Source organism: Mus caroli, chromosome 6 (genome assembly GCF_900094665.2).
Source record: "Mus caroli chromosome 6, CAROLI_EIJ_v1.1, whole genome shotgun sequence".
Classification (NCBI taxonomy): domain Eukaryota; kingdom Metazoa; phylum Chordata; class Mammalia; order Rodentia; family Muridae; genus Mus; species Mus caroli.
In genome coordinates this window covers 67,668,036-67,682,335 of record NC_034575.1, presented here as the reverse complement: position 1 = coordinate 67,682,335, position 14,300 = coordinate 67,668,036, and the positions used below count along the sequence as shown (strand labels likewise).

Here is a 14,300-nt window from a genome sequence, read left to right as displayed (position 1 = left end):
TTAAATAATACAATGTAATTAAAAGTTTTTTTTTTTTTAAGGCCGTTGTGTTGGTAGAACCACTTGCCTGAGGATTCGCTTACAACACAGCAACGTTCTCATTTGCTGGGCAAACAAGGTCAGGTTTTTAATAGGTCTCTCTCTTTTTCTAGAATACGCGTACAGCCGGAAAGGTTCTTGGAGTTCACCTAAAGGTGTAAACACTTGACCCCAAGGTAGGGAGTTATTAGCTTCCTAGACAGCAGTTACCCGGACCTTCCGGACAGAAAGTCTGAAGTCAAGGCGGGCGATTTGCACACTAGGTCGATCGTATTGTGGGACTTGTAGTCCCGAATGCAGAAGGGCCTAGGAACCACTGTCGCCGCAGGACTACATTTCCCAGCAACACGCATCTAGCAATACGCGCGGGCCAGGTTGCGCAAGCGAGCGGGTTTCCGGAGGAGTTGGGGGTGGGGCGGCCGGAGAGGCTGGAGCGAGGCGGCGGGATGCAGCGCCCCGGGCCCTTCAGCACCCTCTACGGGCGGGTCCTGGCCCCTTTGCCCGGGCGGGCCGGGGGCGCGGCCTCGGGCGGGGGCGGGAACAACTGGGGCCTCTCGGGTTCCCACGTGCAGTTGCCGGGGCGTGCACATTCGGAGACCCACGGCGACAAGGGAGGCTCGAGCGCGGGCGGCCCGGCCCCCTCCACGATGTCCAAGGCCGAAGAGGCTAAGAAGCTGGCGAGCCACACGGCGGTGGAGAACCACGTGAAGGTGGGCAGCTGGTGGCGGCGTGATGGCTTCGTGCTGCGCGCCCAGGGCACTGCCCGGGTGCGCCTGACTCCTGAAAGGGCGAGGGTTGCGAGAGAGGGGAGAGGGTGAGCCTTGTACCCGAATTCGCGCTGTACTTCCCAACCCTTGAAAGGCCTTCTAGACCCCGAATGGGTGGGTGTCAACTCTTCCCCCAACTGGAGCCTTGGCTACAAAGATTCCCTGTCCGGCTGGAACTGGGTGCACAGTAGAGCCTGGCTGTGCTCTGTTTTAGAGTCTTGTCAGGCTGTTAATGCGTGACTCCTAATCAGCCCATTGAAAATGGTGAGCCCCGAGGCTGCTGTTCTTCACTTCTCACTTACCGCGAAGCCAGCGGAGCTGTTTTGCGAAGTGTTTTGAAATTTTACTCCAAACAGGCTTTTCAGCTCCTCCCGCTGAGGAGCTAGAGTGCTGTCTTTACAAAGAAGCCATCAGGTTACTGTTGACAGGGCCGGGTGGACAGACATCTGGAAGTGCTGCTTTTTAGGAGGGGTCCAGATGTTTTGCAGTTAGTAAGGCTGTGTCCACATTTGTTAAGTGGCAGGTGTGGTGCTGTGAGTGGACTCTTAGTGTAGGTGGGTTTGCTGTCCCGTACGTAGCAGGTTAATTATCTTAATTGTATTACTTCTGTTGCCCTGTGGTGAAGTTTCCTGGTCTTGTTTTCTATTTCTTAGATCGCGTTATCAGAATCCATATCTTCGTTAAAGGGAATTCTTTTCACTTGTTAAAGCCGTGCTGCCCAAAGTTACTTTGCAAAGTCGTTGTTCTTAGAGCTTTATCTTCCTGCCTAGGGTGAGGGTGGCCTGAGTGGGCGGGGCCGGGTCTGATAACCTCAGGCTTGCCTGTTCTATAGAAGAACACCATTTTTGCTTCAGGCAGGGCTCTTCTGTTCTAGGGTAGCTTTTTGCTCATCTAGTTAGCATAGGATTTTATACTTGAATTAAGAGGGTGTGGGGTATGAATATGAATTTAAAATGTGTAATTTGGCTCTGTGTTTGGAACTCAGTGCCACAGGGGTAAAACTGGGACAGTAAAGAGAGATTTCAAAATGCCTTTATGTAGTGACTTAATAGATTGATAAATGAAATCCATACCTCAGGAGAGCCCATTATCTTAGTTATCCTGTTAATGTTTAGTGGTACACGTCTCCTTGACCTTTGCCTTATCGTTATGTATTTGACTAAATTAAAATCTGCAAGCCTTCCCCTCATGTTCCAGCCATATTCAAAGGACTTTACTACTTTCAGTTTTCCCTTGGCTTTTTTCTTAAGGAGACTAGGAGACGACGATTTCCTCTTCCTATTTTGAAACTCAGGCTGGCTTTGAAACCCTCCCTTCCCCTCTGACTGGCTGGCTAGCACATCTCAAGGGAGGAACTTGATATGTGGACTATGCTAGCTTTGAAATCTACCTGCTTCTGTCCGAGTGCTGGGATTAAAGGTGTGTCTCACCACTCAGCTTTACCCACTTGATTCTGCCTCCCAAGGGCTGGCATTATAGGTAGGTGGCACACCCAGCTCCCTCTGATCTGGACTCCCAGACACTTCAGCATGACCTATGTTCTAGTTTTCTGTGCGTTTCTCTTGCCCAACTCCCTGTGAGCTGTGGGAGGAGACTTAATGCTATCTATACATTCAGCATGGAGTACAGTGAGGGCTGCCTAGGCAGTGGTCAGTGAGTTGTGTGGAGTGGGAACACTGATATGGACGTTGGGGGTTGTGGGTTTGGTGGCCCTTTTTGTAGGCTTTCTGAGTGTGGGGTTTCCAGTCCCCTCAGCCCGCTGGTGTTCCACCGTGACTATTTCTACTCCAGGGTAGATGGAGAACTCAGAATTCTCAGTTGAATCTTTGTCACCAGGTCCAGACCTGCCTGATTCTAAAGGTGTAGTTACCTCAGAAGGGTTAGTGTAGACAGCTCTGCTATCTTCATGGTTTGTTTCTTCATCCTTTGCTCTCTGTGGAGCCTGGGCTTTGATTTGAGATTGGCCTAACCCAAGGAAACTAGTGGGCAGACAGTATTAATATTATTATTAGTTTTTTTTTTTTTGAGACAGTCTTACTAGGTATTTTTGACTGCCCTGGGATTTACTATGTAGACCTGGCTGGCTTCAAACTCACAGAGATCTGCCTGTCTTGCCTTTCTAATGCTAGGATTAAAGTGATACATCACCGTACTTGGCAGTTTTTGTGTTTTTAATCTGGTAGAAGCCTGTTTTACTGACATACTATTCCAAACTCACCACATACACCAAGAGCCTTAGCCCATCGAAGCCAGTCTTATAGATCCATGAGATTACCACATTGGACTTGACAGCTTGCTGTTTAGCCTTGCCTTTTAGAAGGGCTATCAGCTGTCGGGCCAGTTTGCACCAATTTGGCTTTGGCTATGGCACTCACTCTTGGACCTGTTATTTTGTTTGAAGGTGGCAAGATCTAGCAGACCCTGCAGTTCATCTAGAATAGAGCCTGTCTGATGTACTGAGTTGGCCTTTGTGCTACATGGCTGCTAGGACTGATGTGAGCTAATGAGGAGTCTGGTAATCAGATTTGGCCTCAGGTCAAATGTGAAGGCCAGGTTACGTTTATTTAGGCTTTAAGAAATGGAGGTGTTCACCATTATTTGGATACTTCACATCTTGATATTTAGCTGTCTTAAATATTTTGTTAGGTTCCTTTATTTGACTCCCTTGCATTTTGAGTTCGTGGGACAGCTGATGACTTTATTAGGTGCACTGCCTTCTCGATGGCATCCTGGAAGGTGAAATCGGTAAAGTTGGCTCTGGTAGGCTGAGCCTCTTGGTTAATTTGGTGAGTTTGGAAGAATATGTTAACCTGGGCTTCTACCAGATTAAAAGACACATAAATTGCTGGGTGTGATGGCTTCTACCAGGTTTAAAACGCAAATTGCTGGGTGTGGTGTACACTTTTAATCACTTGATAGCAGAGGCAGGCAGATCTCGAGTTTGAGGCCGTCCTGGTCTGCATAGTTCCAAGGCAGCCAGGAGTACCTAGTGAGACTCTCTGATCTCAATAAACAAGCAAATAACACACAGACATTGAGTCCCCTCCCTTCCTAGTGCTCATCCCTCTCCTTCTGCCGCCACCTGTGCAGGCTGTGTCTATTGGTAAAGAAATCCTACCACGTGTCCTGTATCCAGAACCTCCTGTCTTCCACCCGTTTGCTGGTGCACGTAAGGGTGATGGCCTGTTTGCTGTCAGCATTGAGGATTCTATTTCTACAAGAATTCAACAGAAACCTCAGGAAGACCCTCAGTCTATTGTCCTGGGAACTGCTGCTGATCAAGATAAAATTGTGAAGGCAGGCAGGAAGTTTGCCCACACTGATAATGTCAAGCCTCTGGCATGTGGAGTCAACCCAGCTACTTGGTGAACAGGCAAGACTGCAGGCCAGTTTCTGACAGACTGGATTGGCCAAGAATGACTGCCTTAAATCCCTGGGTTTAAGTGCCTGAGACTTGCCGGGTGTGGTGGCACATGCCTTTAATCCCAGCACTTGGGAGGCAGAAACAGGTGGATTTCTGAGGCCAGCCTGGTCTACAGAGTGAGTTTCAGGACAGCCAGGACTACACAGAGAAACCCTGTCTCAAAACAAAAACAAAAACAAAAAGTGCCTGTGACTTTCTAAAGTGAGAATTTCCTTGCAAAAGTACAGTTTCCCTCTGTCCCCTTTTAAAAACCCCCACAGCTTGCACAGTGCTACCATTTACTGCCTTTAACATTGCCTTGTGAACTTCCTTATGCAATAATCTGAAAAGAGCCCCCCCTCCCCCCTCCACAGAAGCCCACAGACAATGATGGGCAAAGTAGGTAGGAGAGGCCCAGCTAGAAACATTTTTAGTGTGTTAAGTGTGATTGCCATCAGGATTTAATTTGTTTACATTTCTAAATTCCTTGTAGTTGTTGGTCATTCTGTCTTTTAGTTTTAGATGTAGTCTAATTTTGAGAAGGAATAAATGAGGCATGGGATGCCGGGCCCTGGAGCCGTGGGGCCACCCCTGCACACTGGGGGTTTTAACTGTAGCTTAGTTTCTTCCTCCTACGAGGAAGTTTCACAATAGCCTTTCCCTTGCCAAGTGAATTGCTAATAGTTGTCCCACTCCAAGACATTTGAGAAACTGTGTTCTTTCAGCAATCTAACTCCTTGAATTGTTTAAAGTGAGGTTGTGTGTGTGTGGTAGATAGGGTTAAAAGGTAACATGGTCAGGACATTAGCTGTTCTTATATCAATATTTTATTCAACATATTAAATTAATGGGATATGAATAAAATGAAATGAATTTTTAAAGACTAAAATTTATTGTATAATAAATATAGGGTAATGACGAGTTGCATTTCATAGAACACAGTGAATTAAATTTTATGGACAAGATATACTAACAGTTTTCTACAGGCAGAGGTCAGCCTTTACAGAGCTGTAAAATTGCACACATTCTTGTAGGATTGCATAATACAGGTACTACAATTCTATTGAAGGAATCTATTAATCTTTTGGCTTACTTCAAAATCTTCAGTTTTTTTTCTTGCATTGTTGCAAGTGAGCCAGTGGGTCTCTAGGTAATAGGGATGGTTGTGAAATTTGGCTTATTAAGATATGTAGGTTGGTGTAAGTACTTGGTGGAAGGCAAGTGTGGGTCTTCTAGGCCATTGTTTCTCCACCTTCCTAGTGCTGTGACCCTCATGTTCCTCATGTTGTCGTGATGCCCAACCATAAAATTATTTTCATTGCTACTTTGTAACTGTAACTTTGTTGCTATTATGAATCATAATGTAAATATCTGACATACAGTATATCTGACTTGTGACCCATGTGGCAGGGTCATTTGACCCCAAAGGGGTTGAGACCCCAGGCTGAGAACTGCTAGTCCAGGCAGGGTTCAGTGTCGGCTGCTGCTCTGTTGGTGGTGGTTTTGCCATAGCCTGAGGGTAGGGTGTTCCGGGAAGTTGCTTAGGAGCCAAGCTCCATATTGGTTTTGATAGTGTCCTGTTGGTTTTTCTTTGTGGTCCTATCATCTGGCCATAGGTATCTTCTCTTTCTTAGGATGGAAGCCTTAGTGTTGGAAGCTAGGGACATAATTGCTGTGTGATGAAGTCACCCTGTAAGTAGTAGTCCTTTCATGCTGGGTTTACTCCAGCCAGAAGGATGTCTTTGAGGCAGGCATCTTAACTGTGATAGTGATCCAACAGAGCAGAGTCTGACCAGCATTGCTTAATTATGTGTCTCTCTTGTTCCCTCCCTCCCTCCTACCAAAAATCAAAGCTCACACCAGTGCCCTGGGGATGGCCAAATGCTTGCTTTGTGTCTTAGTGTAGCTACATTGAGTAAAATCCTTTCACCATTATACTTCCATTCTGGGATTGGGGCTGGATTGAACACGCTAGTCCTCACAGTGTCAGGCCTCCAGCCCAGAGTTTTGCTATGGGAACGAAGACTTCCTAGGCTTTCATTTTTCTTCCCATGAAAAGTAGGGCCCCTTGGTGTGAGCTGGATGGAAGAAAGATTTACTTCTGAAGTCACTCCCTCCCCTCCCCTCCTATCCTGTTCTTTTGCTGACATGGGCAGAATTCTGGCTGGCAGGCATGATGTATCCCTGAACTTTCTTGGGTTACAGTTGTGAAGATGACAGTCTCCTGTGTCCTAAGAGCTGAGCTTGTGTGGGAATGAAGCCAGAGGGCAGGCCCAGCTTTCCATGCTTGCCCAGGCTCTGGTTTCCCACGCCCAGCGTGACCCTCCCCACTTCCCTCCCCTCCCCTCCTCTCCCTTCCCCTCCTCTCCCTCCCTCTCCCTCCCATGTCATACCCTCCCTTGGATTGGCCAGGAACCTTCCACTCTTATTTGCAGGCCATTTCTGTGAGGCCAGCTTCAGTTACTGTGGGGCTGTTACACGGTGTAAATACTTGAGCCACCCATTATTGGTTTGGGGTGTGTATATGGAGGAATGGTGAATGGGGATGGTATTAGTGTCAGAAAGGAACGAGGAGGGCTCTGTCTGCGGGATAGCAGGATAAAGCACAGCTCTGAGCTTCAGAGGTTACAGGTCTGTAAAGGTACCTGCCTTGCACCTGTGCTATGAACTGTTGTTCATGATGATTTCAGTGCTCTAAAAGTCTAGATCAAGAGAGTAGTAAAACTACCGTAGTAATGAATTTTGCTTTTCCATCTCTCTTTTTGGCAGAATAACCAAGTGCTGGGAATTGGGAGTGGTTCTACAATTGTCCACGCTGTGCAGCGAATAGGTATGTCCTCAGACCGTTTCCTGTATGCTCATGGGAGTAGGAGGTGGAGGAAGGGGAGGGGATGGGCTCAGGTGTGGTGGCTCAGGTGTGGCCTTTGTTTTAGTCCCCACTCAGCCTTGTGGAGATGGGAAGAACATGCTGTTCATCTGAGGTTAGCTGAGGGTTTCTGCTCTTAGGAAAGAGGATTTTGGTCCACTATGGCTGACTTTGGGGAGCCGATGCCTGTGTTTATCGTGTATAGCCAGAGGGGAGAAATTGACTTAGGTGAGGCCCCAGCAGACTGTGATGGTGTACACAGATCACGGTTTCTGTATCGGTCTCCGGTTTCCTCGGAAACCTGTGTGTTTCTCAGACAAACAAATTGAGGTCACGGTGTCCTGTCTGTGACAGGACAAGGATGAGGTCCCTGCAGTTGGTGGCTGGTTTTTGTAGGTATGACTTCACTTTGATTGGGTCCTCTCTGTACTTAGGAAAGGCTCAGGCATTATCAGCTCCGGTGACTGCTCAACAGGTTCTGCAACCCTGCTCTTTGTTGGTAAAAACAAAGCCTGGGAGTGGCTTGCCCAAATGCCCATCTTTGGCAGGTGCCAAGGGTCAGAGCCTAGGAGGCAAAACCCAGGTTCCTGTTGTGATCGGGAAGTGGCTGATGGGAGATTTAGTGTTCAGTACGTAACCACCTTAACCCTGTGTATGGAGAATTTTAGGCCACAGGAATTACTGTGGATTCATAGGAGTAACCACTAAACCTTCCAAGAGACAGACTTAACTAAAGGACTCGATATTTAAAGAAGACAGCTTTTAAAGACTCATTAAGATTTCCTAAAAGTTTAAAATGAATAAACAAATTTAAAACTAATCCGTACCTGTCCCAACCTTTAATCATCCTCTGGGGCCTATAGGTCCTTATGTTTCTTAATAAATACAAAGTGAAGTCTGATGCTTCCCTGGAAAGGCACTGTAGGATTGTAGCTAAGATTGAGAGTCAGCTGCCAGAAGGGCAGAGGTGGCCCGCACCTTTAATCCCAGCACTGGGGGAGGCAGGTGGATCTGAGTTCAAGACCAGCCTGGGCTAAAGAGTTCTAAGACAGCTAGAGCCAAATAGAGACACCCTGTCTTGAGCCCTACCTTGCCCTCCTCCACCCCTAAAAATAACGGGAAAGGGAAGAAAGACCACTAAGGACCATATTCCAGCCATGGGGTAGCTGTGTGACTACTAAGGTAATTTACTTCTCAGTGACCCTGTTTCCTCATGTGCAAAGAAGGGTGATAGTCATAACTTATCTCTTGGGTTATCTGGTTTAAAAAGGTTGAATACACAGCTCTTAGCAAATTGCAGACCCACAGCAGCAGTACCACTGAAATGGCTTTTCCTGTGGTCATTCTTGCCTCCCAGGCCCTCTAGTGTCTGCAGAGGCAGCTGTCAGTGGAAGATAGGCTTTTGGTCTTTCCCCTTTGGTTGGATTTTAGAAATGCACGTGGGACCATAAAATCAATTGTGGGGAGTTGAACAATACCAGTGTGACTCTTGTCTCCACAGCTGAAAGAGTGAAGCAAGAGAATCTGGACCTCATCTGCATCCCCACATCTTTCCAGGTACATCATGTCCCATGTGTCTCCGTCCATGTCTTAGCCGCTGTCAGGTCTTCTGGGTTCCACTGTACTCCAGCTTTGTGTTGTTAATCCAGGATGGTTTCCTTGAGGGAGCCAGGCTCAGGGGAGGAGCTGACCAAATGTTTGGTGTAATTTTTTGAGGCAGAGGCCTTGGCTGACCTGGTCTGTAGACTCATCTTCCTGCCTCTGTCTCCTGAGTGCTGAGATTAAAAGCATATTCCACCATGCCCAGCTGGGGGTGTAATTTTATTTGTTTCATTTACTTTGATGTTTTCTTATGAGTTAGGCTCTGTTTGGAGTATGCAGAGACAACTGTGTGGCCTTTAGCCTCAGGGACTATTATCCTGTAAAGGGATGAAGGGAACTTCACGAAAAGAATTTGGGATGTTATAGTAATATAAGTGTAGTTCACGGTTTGATTATACAATAGCAGAACTGGATGGGGAAGGCAGAGGAGCCGGGAAAGAGAGAGAGTAAGTAGACTGAGAAGCTCTGTTTTCATCTGACTTTATACAATTCTATCCACCAATGGCTGTTTCAGTGAGGAAAGTTTGCCAGAGTAATAGAACCGAGAGAAACAATTGCTTTACAAGTGGGTTTATAAGAAAAGTTGAGTATTCCCACAGTGGCTGTGTACAGGTGGGAGAGCTGGGAACCCTGAAGAAGCTGGAAGCCATAGTTTTATCTGTTCTTCCCTCTCCCTCACCTCTCCTCATTCCACTTGATCTTCCTGTTTCACCCCCTCCATGCATTCATAACTACCCTATTTCCCCTTCCTAGGGTCAGCCAGTCCATCCCCAGTCAAGACTTAACAGCTAATACCCATGCTGAGGGCCAGCTCCTGCTTGGAGAGGGGTTCTGAGAGAAGGGGTGTTTGGGGCCAACAACTTGAAGACGAATTGAGGGTCAAAGCTGGTGGCCTGTGCTCTCCTCGAGACAATTTTCCAGCCTGCTTTCTCTCTGTTCTGCTTTCTTTCTCTCTGATCTGCTTTCTCTGGAGATCTCGAGACAGCTCTCTTTATGTTCTGCTCAAGACAATTCTCCAAGCAGTTTTCCCTTGCTATTCTAAAAAATTTTTGGATAGCTCATCTCTTGCAGATCATAAACCCAGTCTTTTATTTTACAGATCAATCCACTCATTTACTCTAGGTTTCCTTTTAATTATCCTATGAGTCAGCATCTCATGATCCAAGCCCCTTAATTCTTAGGAGAGAGCAAGCACACATTTCCTTTTAACATTGCAAAAGAATTCAAAGATCTGCTGGGCAGTGGTGGTGCACGCCTTTGATCCCAGCACTTGGGAGGCAGAGGCAGGTAGATTTCTGAGTTCGAGGCCATCCTGGTCTACAAAGTTAGTTACAGGACAGCCAGGACTACACAGAGAAACCCTGTCTTGGAAAACCAAAAAGAAAAAAAAAAGATTTCAAAGATCTGTCTACCTCTGTTAAGCATAGACAATAAGATAACTGGGTAGGGACCTGTCCTGAAATTACTTTTTCTACCTCACCTAAATCTAATAAATTAGCTCTGCGTGCGGCTGATCTTGAACTCAGGAATCTGCCCTTGTAAACACAAACTAATTTAGCTGGGTGGGATCTCCTGGGGTCACCACTCCCTAAATTCCTTTATCTCCTTCCCTAGTGTCTTTCTGACAAGTTGGCTCATAGTGTAACTGCCTTTGTTCCTTCAGATTCATGAAGCCCCTCTTATAATTCACATTGCATCCTTATTTTTTGAGAAATTATATATTTTTGAACTCATATTTTTAGAGTTATTTTTCACAGCTTTAAGGGCTGTCCTGAAGGCCCCGGTGTTTACCATAAAACATTAGCCACACCTTTGCCTCCGGGACTCATTTCTGATTATCCTGGAGTCATCTTTAACAGGGAGGACATTCCTTAAGGGAGGACATTCCTTAGAGGAGGAATGTAAAATATGTACACTTTTCATACAAACAAACCATGGCAGCCTTGGACACTAGCTCCCATCTGTTGCCCTGTCCCAGGGGCAGGAACCATGTCATTCTGTCCCCACCAAGGTCTTGGCAGACTTGGCACATCCATGTATAAGTGAATGCAACCCATATTGTCTTTTTGGGTCTGGCTTAACTCATTCAGAATGATTTTTTTCCTTTATTTTTATTTTTATTTTTTATGTTTTTACTTCTTTTGAGGTAGGAGGTCACAAGTGGGGAAGAACATGGAAGGATTGGGAAGGAATGTGATTGGATGCATGTGAAATTCCCAGAGAATCAATAAAACTGCTGTGTAGGAAAAAAGAAAAAAAAGAACAAAACACGTTACGCCGGAAACTATATTAGCATGATGATTTTTTTCTAGCTTCATTCATTTACCTGTGAATTTCATTGTTTTAACTGCTGAGTAATTATCCTTTGTGTAAGTATACCACACTTCTTGACCCCCACATCTGTTGGTCCCTTTACCCACTCTCTGTCTATCATGAATAGAGCAGTGATGAACATGGTTGCACAAGTGTTTTGAGGTACGAGGAAGCATCCTTTGGATATATGCCCATAAGTGGTAGAGCTGGATCTTGAGGTAGATAATTACCATTTTTCTGAGGATCTGCCTCATTGAGTTCCATAGTGGCTGTCAAGTTTGTGCTCCCAACAGCAGTGGAAGCGTGTTCCCTTCTTCCACATCCTCGCTGTCACTTGTGTTCTTGAGCTTAGCCATTCTGACAGGTGTAAGGTGGAATCTCAGGGTCATTTCGATTTGCCTTACCCTCATGATTGAGGATGGTGAACATTTCTCTAAGTGCTTCTCTGCCATTTGTGTTCTCTTTTGAGAATTCTGTTTAGATCTCTACCCCATTTTACAATCAGGTACTTGTTTTCTTGATGTCCAGCTTTTTGATTTTTTAAAAAAGTATATTTTAGATGTTAGTCCTCTGTTTGGTGTGTAGTTGCTAAAAATCTTATCCCATTCTGTAGCTGCTGCTTTGAATGATGGTGTCTTGACATACTGAAACTTTTTAGTTTCATGAGACCCATTTATTAATTGTTGATCTTAATGCCTGTGTTAATTGTGTTCTGTTCAGAAAGTCCTTTGCTGTGCCGCCATTGAGTTCAAAACTATTCTCCACTTTCTCTTCTATCAGATGCAGTGTGTCTGGCCTTAAATTGAGGTCTTTGATTCATTTGGAAGTTGAATTTTGTACAGGGTGATAAGTATGGATCTATTTGGATTCTTCTGCATGGAGCCATTCCGTTTGTCCGGCACCATTTGTTGAAGATGCTGTCTTTTTTTTCCAGGGTGTATTTCTAGTTGCTTCATCAAAAATCAGGTGTCCGTAGGTGTATGGATTTATGTTCAGGTCTATAATCAAATTCTGTGGATCAACATGTCTGTTTTTATGCCAGAACCACACTGTTTTCATTACTATAGCTCCATAGCTCAGTTTGAGATCAGAGATGTGATACTGATAACTCCAGCAGTCTTTATCCAGGAGCGTTTTAGCTATCCTGGGTTTTTTGTTTCTATGTGAAGCTGAAAATTACCTTTTCAAGATCAATGATCAATTTTGATGACAATTGTACTGTATCTCTAGATTGCCTTTGGTAGGCTGCCCAAAAGCATTTTTATTATGTTAATACTACCAATTTATGAGGTTCTGATATTGTCTTCCATTTCTTTATTCATGACTTGTTTTTAATCATACAAGCCTTTCACTTGCTTGGTTACAGTTATCCAAACATTTTGTATTATTTGAGTCCATTGTGAAAGGTGTTGCTTCTCTGATTTGTTTCTCAGTCTGTTTCTCATTTGTATATAGGATACTAATTTGTATATATGGCTACTGATTTATGTATATATTGATTTTGTATCCTGCTACTTTACTGAAAGTGTTTATCAGTTGTAGGAGTTTCCTGGTGAAATTTTCAGGTCACTTATGTATACTGCCATCCTCTGCAAATATATACTTTGACTTCGTTTTTAATTTGTATTCTTTTTTTTTTTTTTTTTTTTGGTTTTTACGAGACAGGGTTTCTCTNTTTTACGAGACAGGGTTTCTCTGTATAGCCCTGGCTGTCCTGGAGCTCACTTTGTAGACCAGGCTGGCCTCGAACTCAGAAATCCGCCTGCCTCTGCCTCAATTTGTATTCTTTTAATCTACTTCAGTTATCTTATTGCTCTAAGACTTCACGTACTATATTGAATAGATATGGAGAGAGGGGACAACCTTGCCTTGTTCCTGATTTTAGTAGAGTTGCTTTCAGTTTCTTTCCATTTAAGTTGATGTTGGTTCTGGGTTTGTTGTCTTTATTATGTTGAGGTATGTCCCTTGTATCCCTAGTCTCTCAGGACTTTTTTTGTTTTTTTGTTTTTCGAGACAGGGTTTCTCTGTATAGCCCTGGCTGTCCTGGAACTCACTTTGTAGACCAGACTGGCCTCTAACTCAGAAATCCGCCTGCCTCTGCCTCCCGAGTGCTGGGATTAAAGGCGTGAGCCACCACGCCTGGCTAGGACTTTTAACAGGAAGAGGATTTATTATTTTGAAGCCCTTCTCTTGTGCTTCATCCATATTGCCTTTCTCAGGGCTTACTGTAGTAGAGTTGCTGGGCTCTAAGGAGACTACTATTTACTGTGACTACTATTTACTGTGGCTACTATTTACTGTGGCTACTATTTACTGTGTTTTACTCTGTTGCTTAGGCATCTGGTTTTGGGATGACTGTAATCTAGGTGCTGATGTCTGGTTTTGTCTTTGGTTTTTTTTTGTTTTTTTTGTTTTTTTGTTTTTTATGTCCTGGAAAGACATCTAGCGTACATTTTGTGTCTGCCACAGTACTTAAGAGTGTGTGCGTTTTGGTACATGAGTTATAATTTGTAAACTAATTTGTAAACATTATTTTCAGCCAAGACTCCAATGCTTACTCTATCTAAATTCCACGTAGTCATGGTTAGCCTGGAACTAAGGAGACCAGGCTGAATTTATTTTATTTTTATTTTTTTAAATATTTATTTATTTATTATATGTAAGTACACTGTAGCTGTCCTCAGATACTCCAGAAGAGGGCATCAGATTTCGTTTGTGAGCCACCATGTGGTTGCTGGGATTTGAACTCGGGATGTTTGGAAGAGGAAGAACAGTCGGCGCTCTTAACCACTGAGCCATCTCGCCAGCCCCCTGGTTTTGTCTTTGTTGATAAGTTTTTTGTTCCTTAGTTCCTGTTGCCCTCTCTGGAGATTAAGAGTGGTGGTTGCCTGATAGAGAGTGCTTTTGTGTTTCTGCCTGGTGTAGCTACAGGGGTGTGGGGGGATCCCAGGTAGAACTTGTCTCTTGGTATTGGGAGCTGACATGCAGGAATGGGGAGAGGGTAGTATAGAGGGCTAAAAGTCCTCGACAGAAGAGAAGCCAGGAAAAGTTGAACATACGGCTTGTCTCGTCCAAGGAGGAGATGTTTACCTGTTGTCCAGGAACGCTGGGAAAGAGGGTGGTTTACATTGGTATCTTATGGCCGGGCCAGTCCCAATGCCGCAGGCTTTGTGCTCATCTCAGCCGTTGTCCCTAGACCCTAAAATTTGGGCACTGTCTCAACAATATCCATTTTTATGGAAGAAGCTGGGTGTACCTTAAAGAATTTTTGTGTAAACATGCCTTGCACTCTGTTATACTCATGGGACTG

At 44.8% G+C, this 14,300-nt stretch overlaps 1 protein-coding gene across 1 annotated transcript in view; it reads left to right on the top strand.

Annotated features, from left to right (window-relative positions):
- The first annotated feature begins 465 nt into the window (after positions 1–465).
- Rpia (ribose 5-phosphate isomerase A) overlaps positions 466–14,300 on the top strand; it is a 26,076-nt gene continuing 12,241 nt past the window's right edge. Inside the window, exons 1-3 of the mRNA XM_021165230.2 lie at positions 466–749; positions 6,979–7,039; positions 8,577–8,632. Of these exons, the coding sequence (XP_021020889.1) occupies positions 486–749; positions 6,979–7,039; positions 8,577–8,632 (381 nt within the window). The 5' untranslated portion in view covers positions 466–485. The remainder of the gene's footprint in view (positions 750–6,978; positions 7,040–8,576; positions 8,633–14,300) is intronic.